General features: G+C 39.0%; 1 protein-coding gene across 2 annotated transcripts in view; it reads right to left on the bottom strand.

Moving 5' to 3' along the window:
* The window catches only part of SLIT3 (slit guidance ligand 3), a 457,068-nt gene that overhangs the window by 133,865 nt on the left and 304,142 nt on the right, over window positions 1-19,061 (bottom strand). For both annotated transcript variants that reach the window (XM_085073420.1, XM_085073421.1), the window contains 3 exons: window positions 15,902-15,973; window positions 10,731-10,802; window positions 1,454-1,525 (listed from right to left, as the gene is read on the bottom strand). In XM_085073420.1, the coding sequence (XP_084929546.1) occupies window positions 1,454-1,525; window positions 10,731-10,802; window positions 15,902-15,973 (216 nt within the window). The remainder of the gene's footprint in view (window positions 1-1,453; window positions 1,526-10,730; window positions 10,803-15,901; window positions 15,974-19,061) is intronic.

Raw genomic sequence — 19,061 nt, 5'->3', positions numbered from 1 at the left:
TTCTTAACAACAGTGCACCACTTGAGCTAATTCTGACTAAAAACAATTATATCTTGTCTTAAAATATGCTCTTCACTGAAGGCCTGCTCTACATGCACTCCAGGACTATACTAGAAAGGTGTTGAAAATTGCTTCATGCCTTATGCAAAAGTTCTAGACCCATATTTTTATAGGACTGTGATCCATGTGTTCAATGATTTTTCTATTTTATTTTTTTTTCCAGCTGGGAAAGATCCTACCCGTAAAGTGTCCTGGATTAGACAGAACAAGTCTTGAAGAGTATCACTTCAAAGTTGTAACCATAAAATATTTGGGATGGGAGAACTGTCATAAATCTCAGATTTTTTAAAATACAGTTTTTTTTCTCAGAAGTCAAAATGGGATGAGTTCCAGCTCCTCTGCACTTTCCTTATTATTGTCCTCACACCTGGCAAACCATCCCCAAAATTTCTCTTACTGCACAGGCTGAGTGACACATACAATGGCAATGACAAACTTTGGGATATTCATTGCTGACTGCATCAGGATTATCAGAAAGGCTCAAACTAACACATCTAAAGGCTACTTCATATTCTATATTAAATATGATTTACTGTTTGGGGCAGAGTGCTGTATGTGACATAAACCAGAACTGACTCATTTATGATATATCACCTTTATTTTCTGAGTGCATCATCCATGATGGTAACTAGAACATTAGGAATACAGATGAAACTCACTTCCCTGCTGCTCCCTCTACTGCCTGGCTGATGATTCCCTTCCCTTTGAAGGAGTTCCTGGTTCCCAATGTGATCATGTAGATAAGAGTGAGTAAAATTTGCGATTTCACATTTGGCTTAGGGAATTTTTTCTGCTACATTAATTCATACTGAATATACATATACATATATATACATCTTACCCTGATCATGACTGCAAGTTAAATCACACGTGGAATTAAATACTTAAATAACAATATATTGTGAAATCATTTCTCTTTCAACCAAGCCCCATTTGACATAATAAGAAAGTGGAACTGAGCACGAGTTGTAGCAATCAGACCTCTCACATTGCCCTTTCACTTCCCCCAGCAGGTTCTTGCTGCACAGAAGCCCTCAAGGATCCAGACATTCAACCACAAGTGCTAAATGTGTAAAAGCAATCAGATGGCATCCCCACCCACGCATCAGCCGGTGACCAAATTTCCTTTCTTGGACCGAGTCTCTCATTTCCTCCCCACACTTAAATCCTCTGTGTCTATTATCCATTATACACACTGTGCTATAAAACTGTTGACACCTTCCTTTTTTATTTTTTTCAGCCCTTGCCTCCCTCTTGCCTGACACAGAAACAACAGACTAGCACATCCCAGCGAGTTTTCAGTGGAAAAGGTGGTTCTATTAATGTCAGGAGCTGAAAGAGCAGTAAATCTAGCTAGTCAGTAAAATAAGGAAGAGGAAGGGATCATACTCACAGCAGCTGCAGAGACACAAGATCATCAAAAAGGCCCTGGGGAATCTCCGTGATCTTGTTTCCATAGAGCACTCTGAAAGATTCAGGAAGACAAAATAAATCTTAAATAACAGCCCAGTTTAGTGTCCTCCCACATCTCTGCATTATCATCTTTATTGATCACGGTGCACCATGCCCAGGATCTGTGGGCATTTCATTTAACCACTGATCTCATTTTCTTTTCGCAGAGCACATGGCATTAAATGAGTCGTTATGATTCAGGCTTCGTCTGGTGCTGGAAAGCATTTTTAATGTAGAAACTGGACATCATCCAGAAACCGTATCTGAAATATTTTTCATTCTGTTAAGGGATTTCTTCCCCATCCCTTTTAGAAATATTTTAGCCACTGAAAGGCACATTGTCTGATGCAAAAACCTAGAATTCTGCTCAGTAATACTGAATTTAAAAGCCAGAGAGCACAAGCTGGTTGTAGATAAAATTTCATATAACTGAATCTCTTAAGATATAGTAATTGGCATGAAATGTGACACAGGCATCATTGGATAAAATATTATGGCTTCACCAGCCGCTGTTACCATTTCAATGAACTAATATAAAGAAATTTATCCTGCACTGGAAACAGACATTTATTTTAGGAACTCAAAAATAATTTAGGTATAGCTTAGTTATAAAAATCAGTAAAGCTTTAATAACAAAAATGAGAGTCACTGTGTATATTTAGTCAACCATAAATATATCCATGATTCAGTTTTAACATTAAAAATATTTCATTTTTAATGGAAAAATGCACATATATCATCCTTAGAAACTGAACTAAGAGGGAATAGAGACAGAACCAGCATTATGCTGAGATGTGCTACCCAGTGATCAGAGCAAAATCATGTATGACAGGAACAGCAGAAATTGAGTCGTGGCTGAAGTATTTACTCATGTCACCTCTGCAGGTTGGTTTCATTTGTCAGCAGCAGAAAGTGAGAGAGGAGCACATGTGAGTCCTGCTGAAAGGGACAGTGATGAAGCTCCTGCTGACACTATTCTGCCTTACCTAAACACTTAAAATTGGGAAAAACAGAATTAATGTAATTACTAAGCTCTACACAGAACATGGCAAATGGTTATAAAGCATCTCATGCCAAAGCCTTGCTGCTGATGTGTCACTGAACTGGTTGATTCCTTCACTTTTCCAAGTGGAACAATAGGCTGGCAATGAATCAAAGGGCTGTGTGAGGCTTGGATATTGGCTGAAATCCTGGCTCACCCTGCCTGGCAACCTTTGAAATATTAGGAAGAGTAGAACATACTGAAAAACAAACTCTGAGCCTGACAGACCATTTCCAATACCCCCTGGCCTTCCCAGAGCATCAGCACTTCAGTTTACTCTTCATCAGTCACAGGGAGTCTCTCAGCCCTATGGGAGCAATCCCAGATCAGCTCATTTCTGAGCCCAAACTATATAACACCACTTAAATACCAAAACCTAAGCTGAAACCTAATTTTTCATTACTTTTGCAGGAACTGAAGTGCTACCCAAGAAACTAATGGTCATCCAGCATTCTATTTTCTCTAAATAAACAATTTAGAGAAATATTTTCTCTTTATCTAGTAGAGAGTCAGGAGGGTGGCTTTTAAAGTGCTGCTCCAGTTAATTTTTTTTATGTGAGCAATGAATGCTTCTAATTTTTTCTGATTGTTTCTTAACTTCAGCTTCGGATGACTCACACAACTTCCTATTTCAACAAAATTTAATGCAGTACAATTAGATTGTTATACTCTATCTGAAGCTAGACAGAAATGGTGGCTGAACTTGGAAAAGTTTAACAGGACCACTTAGACAGAGCATTCAAGTCCCTAGATGTCACTGGGCTCTAAACCAACATGTGAAAGGCTGTCTCACAGATTTCTTTCTGAACAAAAATGTGTGCATCTGTATCAGGATGCAAAAGCAAAACCTCTACAAATAAAATATTTGTGAAAGGTTAAGAGATTAATGCCCACAGAACCCAGTATACTTCATTTTCACCTTCCAGTTTTTCCAAAAACATTTCTTTAGCAAATGTATCATCTGTATACTCAGTTTAGATCACAAACTCTGGGATGTCAGAGAAATATCTTCCTTAGTTTTGTGAAGGAGCAGGATCACCAGTGCTGATCAATAATGCATAATACTACAGCAAAGGAGAAAAATTGAGAAGCTAAGTTTTACAAAATGCTCATGGAAAGTAAAAACATCCCTATTCCAGCCTAAGGGTTATTCTGGCTGAAGAGGTAAAACACACAGATGAAGTAAAACCTTAAAGAAATATCAACACTCACAGCCTATGGTACTACTGAATGCAAATATGAAAACAAGACTCTCAGACTAATTTTTTTCATTTATTTTTAATTTGAGAGTCAGAAGGTCATAGTGCAGTGTGCTACTGAATTTTAAACCTTGGATGTGTTTATACATCTTCTTTATTATTTTGAGCAAAATAAAACAGATCAAAATAGCTTATAAAATAAAACAAAGCTCCAATTTTTAGAAGCCATGAAAAGCATAATAAGCATTTTCCAAACTAATTTGGCTTATGTGCATGTGGCACATTAGCATTCAAACAGATTAGCAGCTAAACAAAAGTCAGTATGAGAGCTCAGGCACTTGTCTCTAATTCATATTCATGTTCAGCACTGCTCAGAGCCAAACGAGCTCCTGCCATGCCTGCCTGCCACGCCAGGAAGGAGCAGAGAGGAGAGGAGATCTGCACTGCAGCTAAGCTCTGGAGCTCCTCATTGCCTGTTCGTGCAGGAAAAGCACAGAAAACTTGCTTTGCCCAGAGGTCTCTGTTTCTGGGTCAGCCAGGAGAGCACACTCAGAGCAGGAACTTGACCACTGGGCTCTTGGTCCAGTGTGGTTTTGTCTGGGCAGTGCTGCTGGAGCCAGGCTGGGAGCCCTGCAGCCACAGGGACCTCCTGTCACACTGCCACACTGCCCTTCCCTGCCTCTGGGGGAAAAACAAACCAAGCAAAACCCCTGACCAAAAAAAATCAAAACAAACCACCAAACCATACCACCCCCCCCCAAAAAAAAACCCCAAAAAAGAACCAAACAAAAAACCAAACCAAACAAACCAACCCAAGAAATTAAAAAAAAAAAAAATCAAAAACCCCACAAAAATCCCAAAATAACCCAAAAAACCAACCAAGCAAACAAAACAAAAACCAAAAACAAACCCAAAAAAGCCCCAAAACAAAAAAAACCCAAACAAAAAAAGTTCCACCAAAGCCAAACAAAAAGTCCCCAACCAAACCAACCCAAAAAACCCATAACATCCCCCAAAATAACCCCCAAAACTAACCAAACAAAACAACAAAAAATGACCAAAAAATCGAACCAAAAATACCCAAAACCAAAAAAACAGTCCAAACAAAACACCAGTGCCACCAAAAAATCAAACAAATCAACCAAACTAAAAAACACACCCAAAAACCCCCCCAAAAAACCAAAACAAACAAACAAAAAAGCCCCACACTTAAAAAAGCCATATAGCAGGAAACAACCAATTCAATTCAAGAATTTCATTTAAATCTCCAGTGCTTTTGCCAGCAGAGTAATTTTAGGAGATTTGCCCTTTGGCACTGCAAGTTCTAAAAATGGTGCTCATTTGCTTCCCTCACACTCGCAGGTGTCCTGGCTAAGGTGCAAGCTTGGCACAGCAACACAACCCTTCTTCTACCCCAGAGCACCTGAAATTCTAGACCCAAAATATTTTTTTAATTAAAAATACACTAACAAAGTTAACATGCAATAAAAATAAAATTAGCTCAGTAATTGCTGCCAATAGACAGTGAATCAGTGAATTAGAACATTTATTAGAACACACAAAAAAATTACTGAGATTTTTAGCGTGTGCTCCTGATTCCTCATTTTCTTCTCATCTTTAGGAAATTAAGTCAGCCATGGCTCTGAGAAACACCACAGCACATAAAGCACAGAGCCCTGGCTGCACTGGGTGCATTGGAGATCCCTGAGAGAAGCACCCTGAAGAGTTATTATGGATCAACAAGAAGTTATACAAATATAAACCAGTCACAAATGAGGCATTGTGTTTCCTCAGCCTGATTCTCACATCATATTTTAATAGTCCCCTAACAATGTATCTATCCCAAGACACATTAGATATTACATTTCCAATTAAATAATTAATTCTTACTACTAAGCTTCAAGTTTTGCTGTTTAAACCAACTGATATTCTGAGTAGTTCAAAATAAAGATTAAACAGTGCAAATAGGCACTGCACAGATTGGTGTGCAAGGCTGGGACACAGCACACCAAGAAAGTACAGGAAGCACACAGAGCCACAAGTTTGTTTTCTTGGGTGAGAATCTAATCAAGCACGGATCAAACCCTCAGCAGCAGGGTCTTAAAATGCAAAATTTACACTGATTCTCCACAGTTTCCATCCATTCTGACCTCTTGAAGCATTTTAAAATGAGGGAATTTACACTGGCTTTACCAACACATGGCCTTTCAGAAGCACTGAAGTTTAATAACACCTTCTAAGGGTGTGAAACAATAATTGCTGCCTTGTCTTTATTTTATGTCTCTGTTCCTCAGCCTACCTCGCTTGCAAATGTAGTTGCAATTTAGCTGCTTCATTAAGTCAGATCACAGAACACAGAGATTTTTCCCTTGAAGGTGACACAGAGTTTTTTGAGGTATGAAAGCCTAGCACAGAATCTCTTACTTTAGACCATATGGTTTCCAGCTAAGTGTTCCTTTATTTTGGCTAGGCTGAAACATTCTTACTGAAGTGTCAAATTGTGACTTTATGCAATGTCTTTTTCAGTCCTTAGAATGCTTTTAACTTTCCTCCAGACTGTGAAAACAATTCTTGCTAGGAAGAATTATATTTCCCAAGCTATGTACAATGGCACAAGCTCAATACGAATTCAGGTTTTCAGACGAGGAGGAATTGATAGGGATAAAAACAGCAATAAATTTCTAATATCTAAAAGAAACTTGGACATGTAATTTTTTTTCCCCTGCACTATTTCATATTTCTTGAGAACAAGCTTAGCTAAATAAATCACAGTAAAACTATCCAAAGCAATTTGTTACCTTAAAATAAGTTTGTCAGTTATTGCAATAGACAGTGTTTTATTGCAGATTTCAAATCACCATGAATGACACACCATACATCATCACCCAGGAGATGATGGTCTAAATGGGACTGCTGTGTCAAAACCTGAGCTGTCTCTTGTCTTTGTGCCCAGGCTGATCTAAGCTTTTACAATGTTCACTAGCTTAATTCAGTGTATGAACAAAACCAAAGGAATTCTCCCTCTGCAATGCTCTAAAACTTACTCATGTAGTTAACCATCCTAAGGGCTTAGACTATTTTGTCATATCTCATAAAATGTCCCCAGACAGTCTGGATATGGCCTTCCAAACCTACATTTGTGGGACATTTACTAACCCCAAGGATAACATTTGGGTTTGATACTATTAACAACAACCAAATGCTGATACAACCCTCTCAGTGACACCAGACAGATTTTAAGTAGATTGAATGAAAAATTAATTTACTTCAGAAAGTGTGTGCAGCAATCTTGAAACATGAAACTATTCCCAACTCAGCCCCCATGCTCTGAGCTGTTATTAACCACTCCAGCTACTGCAGAGGCACAGCCAACCATGGAACACAAACACCAGGTACGACAAACAGGGTGTTTCTCAAACTTCTCCTTCAAATTCAGATAATACATTCTTTTGCAACCAACCCATTTTGCCACACTTCTCCAGACAAGGGTATTTTTTGCCCTCATGTTTATGTAAAGGAAGTATTGCACGGTAAGACTAATTCTTCCAGCACAAGAAGAAGAGGAAAAGCAAGAAAACTCTAGGAAGAAGGAAAATAATGTTCTTAAAGAATAAGGATTCCGGTTCCTTATTCTGCAACAACCAAGAAAAAAAAGTTATGAGCATCCCCAAGAAATTCCTTGTTCCAAAGAGTCATATGAATAGGGAGCAAAATCCCATTGTAAAATGGGCACAGAGAAAATAACTTATTTTTTCCTGCATGTGGGGAATGGAGAAGTCTCGTGTACCCTACAGGAAAAAACTTGCCTTTGTTTTGCTAAATGCAGAGAAAACCCAAGGTAGAAATGGCTTTGAAGTATAAACCTTTGGTGATCTGTTTGACTCCCACAGGTGAATTTCTTGTTAGAGAAAATATACAGATTTACAATAAAATATTTACAATAAAAACTTATGACCTGCTAGCACCTGGATCACTTAGCACTTTTAAAAGATTTAAGTTTGATACATTTTAGCGGAAACAGCTTCTGTTATAAACATTCCCATGTTTTGAAAACTGCAGTACACCATTCCTTCTACCATCTCTACACAAGTACAACAGGCAGAGTACTCTGAGAAGCATTTCTGCCTGGAAACACCAACCCAAGCTCACTTCAGCAGAAAGCAGAGCAGAACCCACTAAACTGAGGCGTGCATTAGGCAGCCAGACTAACAATGTTGGCTGCTCTCCAGAGCAGCACTCTGGCTCTCCAGACCCACAGGGAGCACTGCGATTGCAGGCAGGCAGGGAGCAAAGGGAGGAGCACAGAACAGGAATAATGCAGAGGAAAAAAAAACCAAGTATTTTAGGCAGTACAGCAGCAGTTCATTTTTAATGGAAACCAAGTTGCTTACTTTCATTTGTACATTAATACTTTCCCCTCCTTTCTTGTGATTTGAACTCAGCTAGCTGGAAAGCCCAGCTGCTCTGCACAGAGACTGCTCCTCGATGGTGTCTCATTAAAATGCATGCTCCAGTCACATCTGACTGAGGTGTAGGAACAATAAAAGCTGCTCTCGTTGTATGCAGAGCAATGTTCCTTCAGGGCATGCAGCTGACTAGTTACTGGGACCTTGGGCACCAAAAAGATTGAGGGAAAACACTGGTGAGCAACTGTGTCACTTCATTTGCACCTCCTGGCTCCTTCCCCTTTGGCAGTCACTGGGAGGGCTCCAAGCAGTTCTCTTCTCCTGCACTTGTCTTTCTGTGCCTGACTGAGCTCGGCTGGTGGCTGTGGCCAAGTTCAGACAACAGAAGATCCTCTGTTTCTGAGGGGAAGAAACCTGAGGAAGCTTTCTTCAGAGAAACCTAGATTCTGCTGAGCAGCAGATAATCTTGCTCCATGAAGGTATCAAGGGCTCAGAAACTGAAAGAACTACAGGGAGGAACCTGCCAGGTCATGAAAGATGAGGGGACTAACCATGGCTTGTCAGCCACAGGTGAAGTATTTGTAAGAGCTACCTGCAACAAACAACAGGAACAAAACCTTTCAAAAGAAAGTAAAAGCACAGTGGACAAATGACCCCAGAGGGGGAGGCTGATATTTTCAAGATTGGAATTGATACTGTCCTAGAAACAAGGCTGCCAAGGAGAGGAGAAACCGAGTGTCAGCTTTGTGTGTGTGTGGTGGAGGGAAAGTGAGACAAACACGGAGCCAAGGAAAGGCTCAGAGGAAGTTCCCTTGCTACAGCCTTTGCTGGGCTGCATCTCATCTTCCTGCCTTCTCTCTTCCCTGCTGTAACCTACTGCCATTAACTTAAGCACTATTTTACCCACTTGGATACAAACATACTCAAACATCATTTACTTAAAATATTGCTTTGAATGACTGGGCAGAGAATACACAGCCATGGCACTCACTTCTATATGCAGTCAAAACACTATAAATGCCTGCCCAGTTTATATTCTCATTTCCTCTCTGTCCACTCTGATGTGTTTTGTCCCACACTCCTGAGGCCACCTGGGGGTATCTGAATTAACTGTGGCTAAAGCTGAGTAAGCTCTGCCTCGGGAAGCCAAGCCCAGTGGAGATGTCTTGCCTGGCCAGGAGGGTTGCCAGGACCAGGAAGCTGCAGCACTGCAGCATCAGCAGCAGCTCCACACTCAGCCAGAACTGTAGCGCTCAGTAAATGTCACTCTCTTGCTGAATTGTTTCCAGACAGCAGTGAGGGATTTGACCATTTCCACAGCATGTTGAATAACACCGCCTGAACTATTCAACAAACACCAGCAACACTTAATATATATTTCTGGCATTCTCCCAGCTGGATTCAGGGCATAAGAAAGGGCCAATCCTGCATTCTGGCTCAGAGGTTTACTGCAACATGTAAGTTTAATACTGAATAACCTTCCGATACTCTTCTAGTCCACAAATTATTCAGCCTCTCAGAACTATCCAGTATTCAGAGAATAAAATTATGCCAGCTTGTAGAAATAAACTACAGTTCTTTAAAAACCAAGCTGTGTTATATGAATATTAATGACATAAGTGTTACAACACTGTCTTTAAAATTAACTCAGGTAAATATCATTCTAGTTGTGCTTCCCTCTTCTCTCAACATGGGGTTTTCTAACACTCTTCTAATTCATCCTCCATATGCAGCTTCTGACCTTGTATTGCTCTTTTTACCCATTAAAAACTCCACTGCTTTAACAGTGCTATGGGTACCTTGGCTGAAATACAGCTGCAGGTAAATTCAATTTGGTGCTAAATCAGTTTTCAGTGTTCTATAAAGAGAAACAAATGGCTGTCAAGAGATCCTACCTTCCTTTTATCTTCTGTATGAAATCTTATCTTAGTCACCTTCCAGCTTAATAAACTAGTAATTACAGCTAAGAAATACAAATATTTTGTTATGGTTAGGATCTTCCCTAAATAGTTTGAAGGAAAAAGAAAAAAAAAAAAAACCCAAAACCCACCATCACCACAAAAAATCTCAAAAAACCTCAACCAAAACCACCAAATCCAAAAAATCCCTCCACCACAAAACACCAGACAAACAAAAAACCCATAAAACCCACCAAAACTAAACAGAAAACTCCCAAGAGAGGGTAATTTCTTTACTACACAAGAAAAATCCAGTATGGAAGTATTTCCCCAACTCTTCCCTGATTCACAGCACCAATCGGTGTCTGAGCTAAGGTGAGGTTTTCCCGTGCCAGGAGGAGCAGGGGTGCATGGAGCAGCCTGCAGGTGCACATGTACAGCAGACTGAATAATGCACTGATTTTCAGAAGGGAAGAAGTCAGCAGCCTTCTGAGAGCCTTGCAGACAGTCCTCCTTTCTAAACTTCATCACCAATTTTCCATTTACAAAAGCTTCACACAAGCTGGCAGTTGCATACAGAAACATATGTTCCCCCAGACAGCACATTATCATTTTTATTCCTCTAACATGCAAGCTCTCCCCAAATGCCCATTCAGCTCTATTTTCTACTTACAATGAAATGAGAGATTTCAAGCCTTTGAATGCATCAGGTGCAATGTCAGTTATTTGATTCTTGCTGATGTCTCTGTAAAGAGAAAGAGGGATTAGAAAAAATGTAAGTAAACAGCAATCTGATGAAAATATTTTAGCTGTAGCTTATTGGAAGAACACACTTGATATAAAAATGGAAGTAAAGGATCATATTATCTCAGAGAAATTATGAACTACATAAGGGCAGAGATAGGAAAACTCCAGGAGGAATCAGAAAACATCAGCCACAGCCTCAATAGAGAGCACCCCTCTTAATAAGGTCTTTCATTTTATGGACATTACAAAAAAGGGTTCTTATGAAGAACAGCAGCAATGCTGATAAAACCATCCCAAGACCCATTAATGCTGGGGATGCCTCTGTGACCCTCTAGGGTGGCCCTCAAGCACAAGCAGCAGCCCTTGACAAAGAATATGAGTTGTCTGAATGTTTCAATTCAGGCATGGAAAGCAAACTTTTTAATAATAGAGAGGATGATGCAGACTGCCCAGCCCAGATCCCAAAAACACTGGGGAAAGCTTTCAAACATCTGAATGTGAACTGTGGAGCTCTGAAGCAGCAGCACTGAGGAGACACCCAGTGTGCTGCAGACCCTGCAGGGAGACCAGAGAGATTCCACCCTTTCAGTGTGAGTGCATTCAGTACTGCCTGCTGTTGTTTTAAAGTAAAATGTGCTCCTGGTTTGGAAAGTACTCTTCATTTTGAGTCATAACCAGCCAAGAACACAAAGATAAATACAGATTATGCCACAGTAATTTCATACAAGAAGCCCAGTTTACTACCCTTGGCACCCAGTGCTCAGTGCTGGTGCCTTATAGTGACTGTCACTGTCACCCAGACTTTCTGTCACTCAGTCCAGCCAGGTGCTGAGCTGAGACATAACTTTAAGCACCTGGCTGCACTCCCTGACAGCTGATATCAGCTTCTATCTGTCGTATCAAATCTCTTCACTGACAGCTGAAGCAATACAGTATTTAATGTACATCTTCACTGTTATTTCCACTGGGGCACATGCTATGGATCCAAGTAGACTCTAAATAAACATCGCTTGAATGAGAACTTAATAATCAGAAATTAAGAAGGTTTTCCATTCTCTACATCTTTTGAGCTACCAATCATGTTGGTTAAAATTTTAATGAGGTCCTCTCTCTTCAAATCTAGCCATGTAAATTGGGATTTTTTGTTTGGTTTTCTTGGTCCCTTTATAAGGCTTCATTCTTTTTTTAAGCTCATAAAGAATTGCTCTGCAATCTACTGATGTTTTCTGCTAAAAGATCGTGCATGGTAGAACAGGATTTTTGGAAGGTTTTGGTTTTGCAGCTCAATTCTCAGCAGCGAAACTTGTCACAGTGAAAGTAGGAATATTTATTTTTGTTTTTACACAGGTTTTTGTGGAACTTGTTTAGACTGATGTTTTTTATCTAGTAAGAAGAAGTACAAAGTGGATCATTCCTATTTATTGAGGTATGTATTAAAATCTGTTAAAATCACATGAAAGGTGAGTTTGCTGAACAATGACAAACATCTGAAAAGTGACATCTAGTTTTTGAAAGCAGTATTTCAGCACTGTTTTCCTGATTTGCTGCATCTCAACATTTCCATCCTTCCTGCCTCCCCCTGTCCGGGCGCTAATGAGGGTGTAACTAATGGTGCCTGAACGTGCAGCAGAGCCCTGCTGGGCCATGGCACTCTCTCACTTCATGCAGATGCACTACAATCAGCATTACAAGATAATTAGACACATTATTTCCTTTCCATTAGAGCCCAAGTTCCACTGCTGTCGGATAAGGAGGTTCCATCTCCTTCTGACTTGACCAAGAGAAAGGGATTCACCTTTGTCCTTGTACTTTTGTTCCTTCATTTGGTCTGCTTTGGTAAGGTTGTCCTATTGTGTCTTTCATGCACATCAAGACAGAGAGAGGCTTTTCCAAGCTGCACAGCTAAGACAATTCAGATGACATGAGGCTCATTTCCATAGTTTAGGGTATCTCTAGGGTATCATCCCACTCAGGGGAAGTGTGCCTCTTCAACTGGAAATGTAATAAAATGGTCAGGATTCCACTCAGGCAGGGATGACATTAGTCACCTCATGCCCCCTCCCTGCACCTCTGACAGCATGGTAGGAATCTCTCAAAAGGTTGCTGCACACATCTTGGAGGGTGGCTGTACTCAGTCACCAGTTAGGGACATAAATTGGTTTTGACTTTGCACCAGGGGAGCAAGGATACCCTGCAAGTCGCTGAGTAACACATGACTGGATGGCTTAAATGTATTTACTGTGAAAGGTTTTGAAACAAAACAGATTTATTTTTAGATGCAGCCAAATGAAAAATTATTAATAGCACTGGTTGAATATTCTCTTTGTTGACTAACATTATGAGAAACAGATTACTCGACTATCTCTAATATATAAAATGGGCTGTTCTCATTTGACAAGAGTACTCGGCAAAATCCATGTCATATATGGTTTACATTTTAGAAGCTGCTTAAAAAAATGTAGCAACTCCACAGAGCTACTGGGAAGCCTGTGAAATCTCAATGTGGTTTCTGCTAAAATGGGGTAAAATTAATCTGACAACATGAAATGCCAGCACAAGCATCAGAGCTAGAGAGGTGCAACCACATCTTTCAGAGTTATTCCATGTACTTGGCTTTTAGTTTTGCTCTACAAACTTGTTAGTTAAAAGCCTCAGAAGAGCAGAGACAGGAGATTTAGGCAATTATGATTAAGTACAAGACAAAGTAGATTTCAGCTCCTTTACTGAAACTCAATCACCAAACTAACTCTCCCATCTTAGAAGTGGCTGGAAAGATATTCTAAACAGCAAACTTCAGCTATATGCAAGTATAATGTTTGAATTAATGTACACTTTCTGCTATCATCTTGACCTAATAATATCAAATCATATCAAGATTATGTTGGACAAGTGGATCTAACTTAATAATTAATCTCAGTTATCCACTTATTTAAGGAAACTTCTTTACCTTGCAGGAAATACTCAGCAAACAATCAAAATACAGAGAGTACAGAGTTGCAAGTGAGGACTATTATTGCTAACATTCTTGCATATTTATTCACCAGAAGGAGAAAAATACAATACAATTTACAGGGTTATGTTAATACTACCCTCTGAATGATAAAAACATATTATTATAGTAGTTAATAGTAATAATAACAACAATTATAATAATGTTCTTCATTTGTACCTCCAGCAGGGCATCCATTAATTAAATTGATAAACTTCCTGCTATGGCACTGCTCATTGAAATAAAAGTGACAGAAATGAAGAAAGGCTAACAACCTCAGTGATATCAAGCATATCCTTCCTCTAGAGGAAGAGGATGGATGATTGTTTTGTTTTTAAGAGATACTCTTTTGACCAAAGTATGTTTTTGGGTTAACAGGACTGACAATCTTAAAAAGATGGTGTCTATAATCTCTTTAAATACTGAAACAAATGTCCTCAATTAAACTGTGTGTAACAGAGTTGTTGCTCAATTCAGAGCCTCACTGTCCAGCAGGAAGAAAATTTTGACAAGGAGACAAGATGGATAAACAAATGGCAAAACATCAGACTTGTTATGGGACATTCTGCAGCCCAAATACCTATCCCAAGTTCTCCCACAAGATCCTGTCATACTAACTAAGCTTTGGCACAGATCATCTGGCACAATAACTTATTATTTAATTATGAGTTCAAATCTGAATGAGTATGCCAATTATATCCCCAAAAGCTGTTAACACAACTCGCTAATGGAATTCTGCTGTGAAATTCTAACATTCATCATTTCACACAGTAAGTGCTATATTGGATTGGGCGGCTAGTCATGTTAAAGAATATTTTTCTGGTCAACTCCCATAAAACTAGAGTTCACCGATCAATGAAAAATGAAAAGACAGTAAAACATTGCAAAAATCTAAAATTAGTCACACCTTACAAAGAACTACATAGTGATTTTAATAATAAAAAAGTTACAAGTTAGGTCACTGAAAAGCGATCCATCATAATTCACTGAAATTACCATCTTACTATCCAATACAGCACTTCTTTAAAAATACATACAGCTATATTGAAAGTGAGACAGCAGAACAGAGACCATCTAAGATTGATGATTTGACCTGTTAAATATTAAGATCCATATTTACAGCTCTTCAGCTCTAGGAACATGCTAAGTTTGGACTGGCAAACAGTAATTTTGCCCTTAAATCAATGGTATGGGGCAAGCTCATTTCGGTTTCCCAAACCATCAGCTATCTGATAATCCAGTGTCTGCTGTGAAATGAGCTGCCAGTGTCTCAATTCCAGTATTGTTCCCATCAGAAAAGAGCTGCCAAGGCACTTTTTCAGCCGCATTAGCACTGAGCTACAAAGCCTGAATGACTCCTGGAAGTTACTGCCCCTGTGGAAACATCAACATCCTCATACTGTGCTGAAGCAGGGGTAACTTGCTTTACCATCATTTGTGTCATCGTTCTACTCACATCATCTCTCATATATCACTTCAAAATGAGAGAAAAACCTGACTGGGGGAATGCCCTGTTGTCATATGCATGACAGCACTGCTACACATCAGGATTATTGTTTTAAAAATCCAAGGAGACAACACAAGAGCTAATAAAAGAAAGAATTATCTGGGTATCTACTGGTGATTAAGCAACAGAGAAAACAAGCTCCAGCAGGTTTCTTTGTTTTCTTGTAAACAGTCAAACCATTTCAACATCAGGACATCAAACACACCACAACAAAAATCCTCCCTGCTCTGCAAGAACGTGACTCTTGCTCTAACTGGGGTCAGCCACCCTGACGTGCTGCAAACAGGCACCAGAACGGATGAGAGGGAAAACAGAACTCGAAATCTCTTCTGAGGAAGCAGATCTGAAGTTTGAACAGGCTAACAACTAATTAAATCACATCGTTTATAATAGGAAGTGAAATTAAGCATTATTAAGGATTTCATGCACTGCTAGGCATCCTGAACCAAGTTCCATTGTTGCTTACACTCCAAAGAGATGATTTGTGCAATCCCCAGTGACTTCAACCGAGAATTGCCAATATGTTTCTAAAATGAAGATACTGAACTGGAAGCTAGAAGATTCATGATTGCTCTTGCATGTTGGTCTTATTAAAACTTACATTCTCTTAAGCTTCTTGTACTGGGCGAAAGCTCCAGGGGGAATGATTTTGATGAGGTTTTGTTCCAAACGTCTGGAAACAAACAAAGCAATATACATGTTAACCACACAGCTACAGGACAAGAATCACGTTAAATATGACAGCACATTTTAGATAAATAGAAAGCAATTTTACAGAGGTTTATGCAAAACACATTTTTATTTTGAAGTTTGCTAAACAGAAAAAATACTGTGAAAACAACTTGCAAAAATAAAATAAGCTCTTTGATTGCACTAGATTGGTGTAGAAAAAAGGTCACAAGGTAAAGAAATTGTGCATTTAAGGCTCATGAAATTAATAAAGAATAGTAGGCATATTTTACAGTTAAGGTAGAAAAATAGAAAATACATTTATGTATTAATGTAATACATAATATATAAGTTATATATAATTATATACATAATAAATAAAATTAATATAAGGAATTAATACTAATGAAATACATTCCATAACTAGCTGTTATAAATAGAATGTAGCTATCTAAACTGAAAGCTGGGCTAGGTTGTGACAGCTTAGTGAGCAGACTAATAACACAATCAGACCAGTTCAGGAGCAACAACCTGTGGGAACATGCTAGAAACCAAAGTGAATTCACTGCAAGATGAATTCAGATTTTTAAGAAGGTGGGGAGTATTTTATATTAAAACAGTAAAAAAAAGTAGTGCATCTTCCTATTCCACCTACCAAATACTTAAGTTTTTCTACAATATTGTCCAGAGTACATAAAAATGCTGCTGGTTTGGCCTGAAAGAAGTATTCTTTATGAAATACTGTAAATGAATGTATCACTAACATAAAATGTAAGCAGCTTTAAGATGCTGCATACAGTAACCACTAAGATTAATTTCTGTTCCTTCCCAGTAGTACTTTCAAGTATTTGTCAGCAAGTTTCCTGAATTCCTGCTAAAAGGAATGGCTTCTCCTCAGATGAACTCTAAATGTTTATCTCTATTAGAAATGCAAAAATGGATCCTCAAACAACAAATTCCACTGACCAGGGTGGCTAAACATCTACTGAGTTGGGACTGAGACCAAAATGTGGTTTTACCTTCCTCTTACTTATTATTGAAATGTTGTGTGATTTTTTTCCCAAAGTGTCATAAAAAGAAGCAGTGTAAATTGTAAAACATCTGTGGTTGGAAACGGCTTAGAATTGGAATACAAAACCATATTGGAATGATGGAATGAAGCACTCTACTCATTTCAAGTTGCTGCAGCAATGCAGAAGGGAGAAAAAAAATTTAGAATCAGGAATGACGATAAAGTGAAATGGGAGAAGGGAGAAGTAATTCAAAGTTTGTAAAGTACTAGGGAATAGTACAGAGAAAATGTGTAAGCTCTCTGTCCCTCTGGTGATTTGTGCTTCCATAAACAAAAGAAAAAATCTCCTTGAAAATACGATAATTTGCCAGCTCATTTATACTCTAAGAAACTATTTAAGTACAAATATTTTGATATTTGAACAGTCAACTTGTACAGCTGATGTGTTTGCCCTCTGTTATTTCTGTAGCCCTCTGTTTTTTAAAGGTTGTGATCAGAGTTAATTCTATTCCTTGTTTTGTGATTTGAATTAGCGCCTGAGATTTCCCTTCCAGTTGCTCTAAATATAACACGCTTCATTTCTGGCAAGTCCACAGCGAAATGCAAATTGCTGCGAGCTCCAGCACGCCACTATTGTTGGGTGTTTGTCACCAGAATTAGCAGAACACACACTCTTCCCATAAAGGCTTTTTGTCAGCTTGCCAGTCGGGTGTTTAACTCCTCCCAAGTGTTTCTGTGCAGACACTTCTAGGAACAAAAGAGAGCCATGCCTGCCTGATTCCCTGGCCCTGGGGATGGAAACTGGGGGTTCATCCATCCTGCACAGGGGGAGAGCAGAGCAGTCCTTACAGGGAAAACCAAGGAGAGCAATGGGTTTGACAAGCAAAATTCCAAGGTAATTTTAGTGACTCAAGGGTGGAAATATACAGAGAATTTTCTCCCCCCGTAGGGTAAAAAAGAAAAAAAAAATCCAAAATTGGAATAGCTGCAGGTCCTAAGTAATAAAAAATAAAAAAAAAAGTAGTAAAAAAAGTTTAAAAAGACATTTCTAGAAAAAAGTGGAGAGGAAAGCAGAAACAGAAACAGGAGTTATTTGAGAGTTGCCTTCTGAAGCTACCTAGTGAACTCTTCACCTTTCCCCACAAAATCTGGAGCAGATGGCCTGTACAGAAATAGATGGACAAGGCTCTTGTCATCTGCTGCTGTATTTCCACCATAGCACCTGCCACTATTTTATTCCATGCAGCCCTTTGCAAGTGAAGGACCAAGGACTGCACACAACACGTTCTGCTCAGGCACTGCACCTTGCAGTTGCACCAGAGCAGCACAGGCAGCACCATGGGCTCCAGCCTGGGCACAAAACACAGCAGAAAGCACACTGCTGCATTAAATAAACCTGTGCTTTAACAGAATGATGTAATTGTGTCAATTCCATTAAATTTTTTCATAAATGCATGTTATAGAATGGCAGGATTAGCCTGAAAAACACAAGGCAGTTATACAAGTAAACTAACAGAAAACATGTTGTTTGTATTAATACTTTACTCTTTCACCTCATCTTAGCTCATGCATGACATGTCAAGTACAGCAGAGGATTAAAAATCTCAAGAAACTCTAGGTTTGGCCAGAAGGGGTGTTGGCAGTTTCAGGGTGATGAAGGCTTAATTACAAGCCATACAATGGGAAACTGGTAGAGATGCCACCTTTGAAATGAAGTGAAAAACAGAATTCTTACCTAATGTTGTCATATTTTTTCCTCCAAAAAGGGAAAATGTACAAATTTTACAGCCACATTTGATTTCAGAGAAGATTACCTAAGTTACCTAGAATATGACTTTTGGAAAACTGTATTTTTCGTGGTCTATCCCTGCATACTATGGAGTGCTGTCATACATTATAAAACCATCTCTGCTAGTGCAAAGCAACATCTGGGACTTCATTTTTTTGGGGGGGTATTACCAGAATATACTATAAAATAATTTTACAATACATCTGAGAAATCTGTACAAGACACACACTCCTAAAAGGCTAAATTTTGATAATTTAAACTACTACACCACCCTCCCTCGCATTTAAGGTT

Source organism: Lichenostomus cassidix, chromosome 13, assembly GCF_008360975.1.
Source record: "Lichenostomus cassidix isolate B80296 chromosome 13, HeHo_3.0, whole genome shotgun sequence".
Lineage (NCBI taxonomy): Eukaryota > Metazoa > Chordata > Aves > Passeriformes > Meliphagidae > Lichenostomus > Lichenostomus cassidix.
The sequence above is the reverse complement of the archived record's forward strand: the minus strand, read 5'-3'. Positions and strand labels throughout refer to the sequence as shown.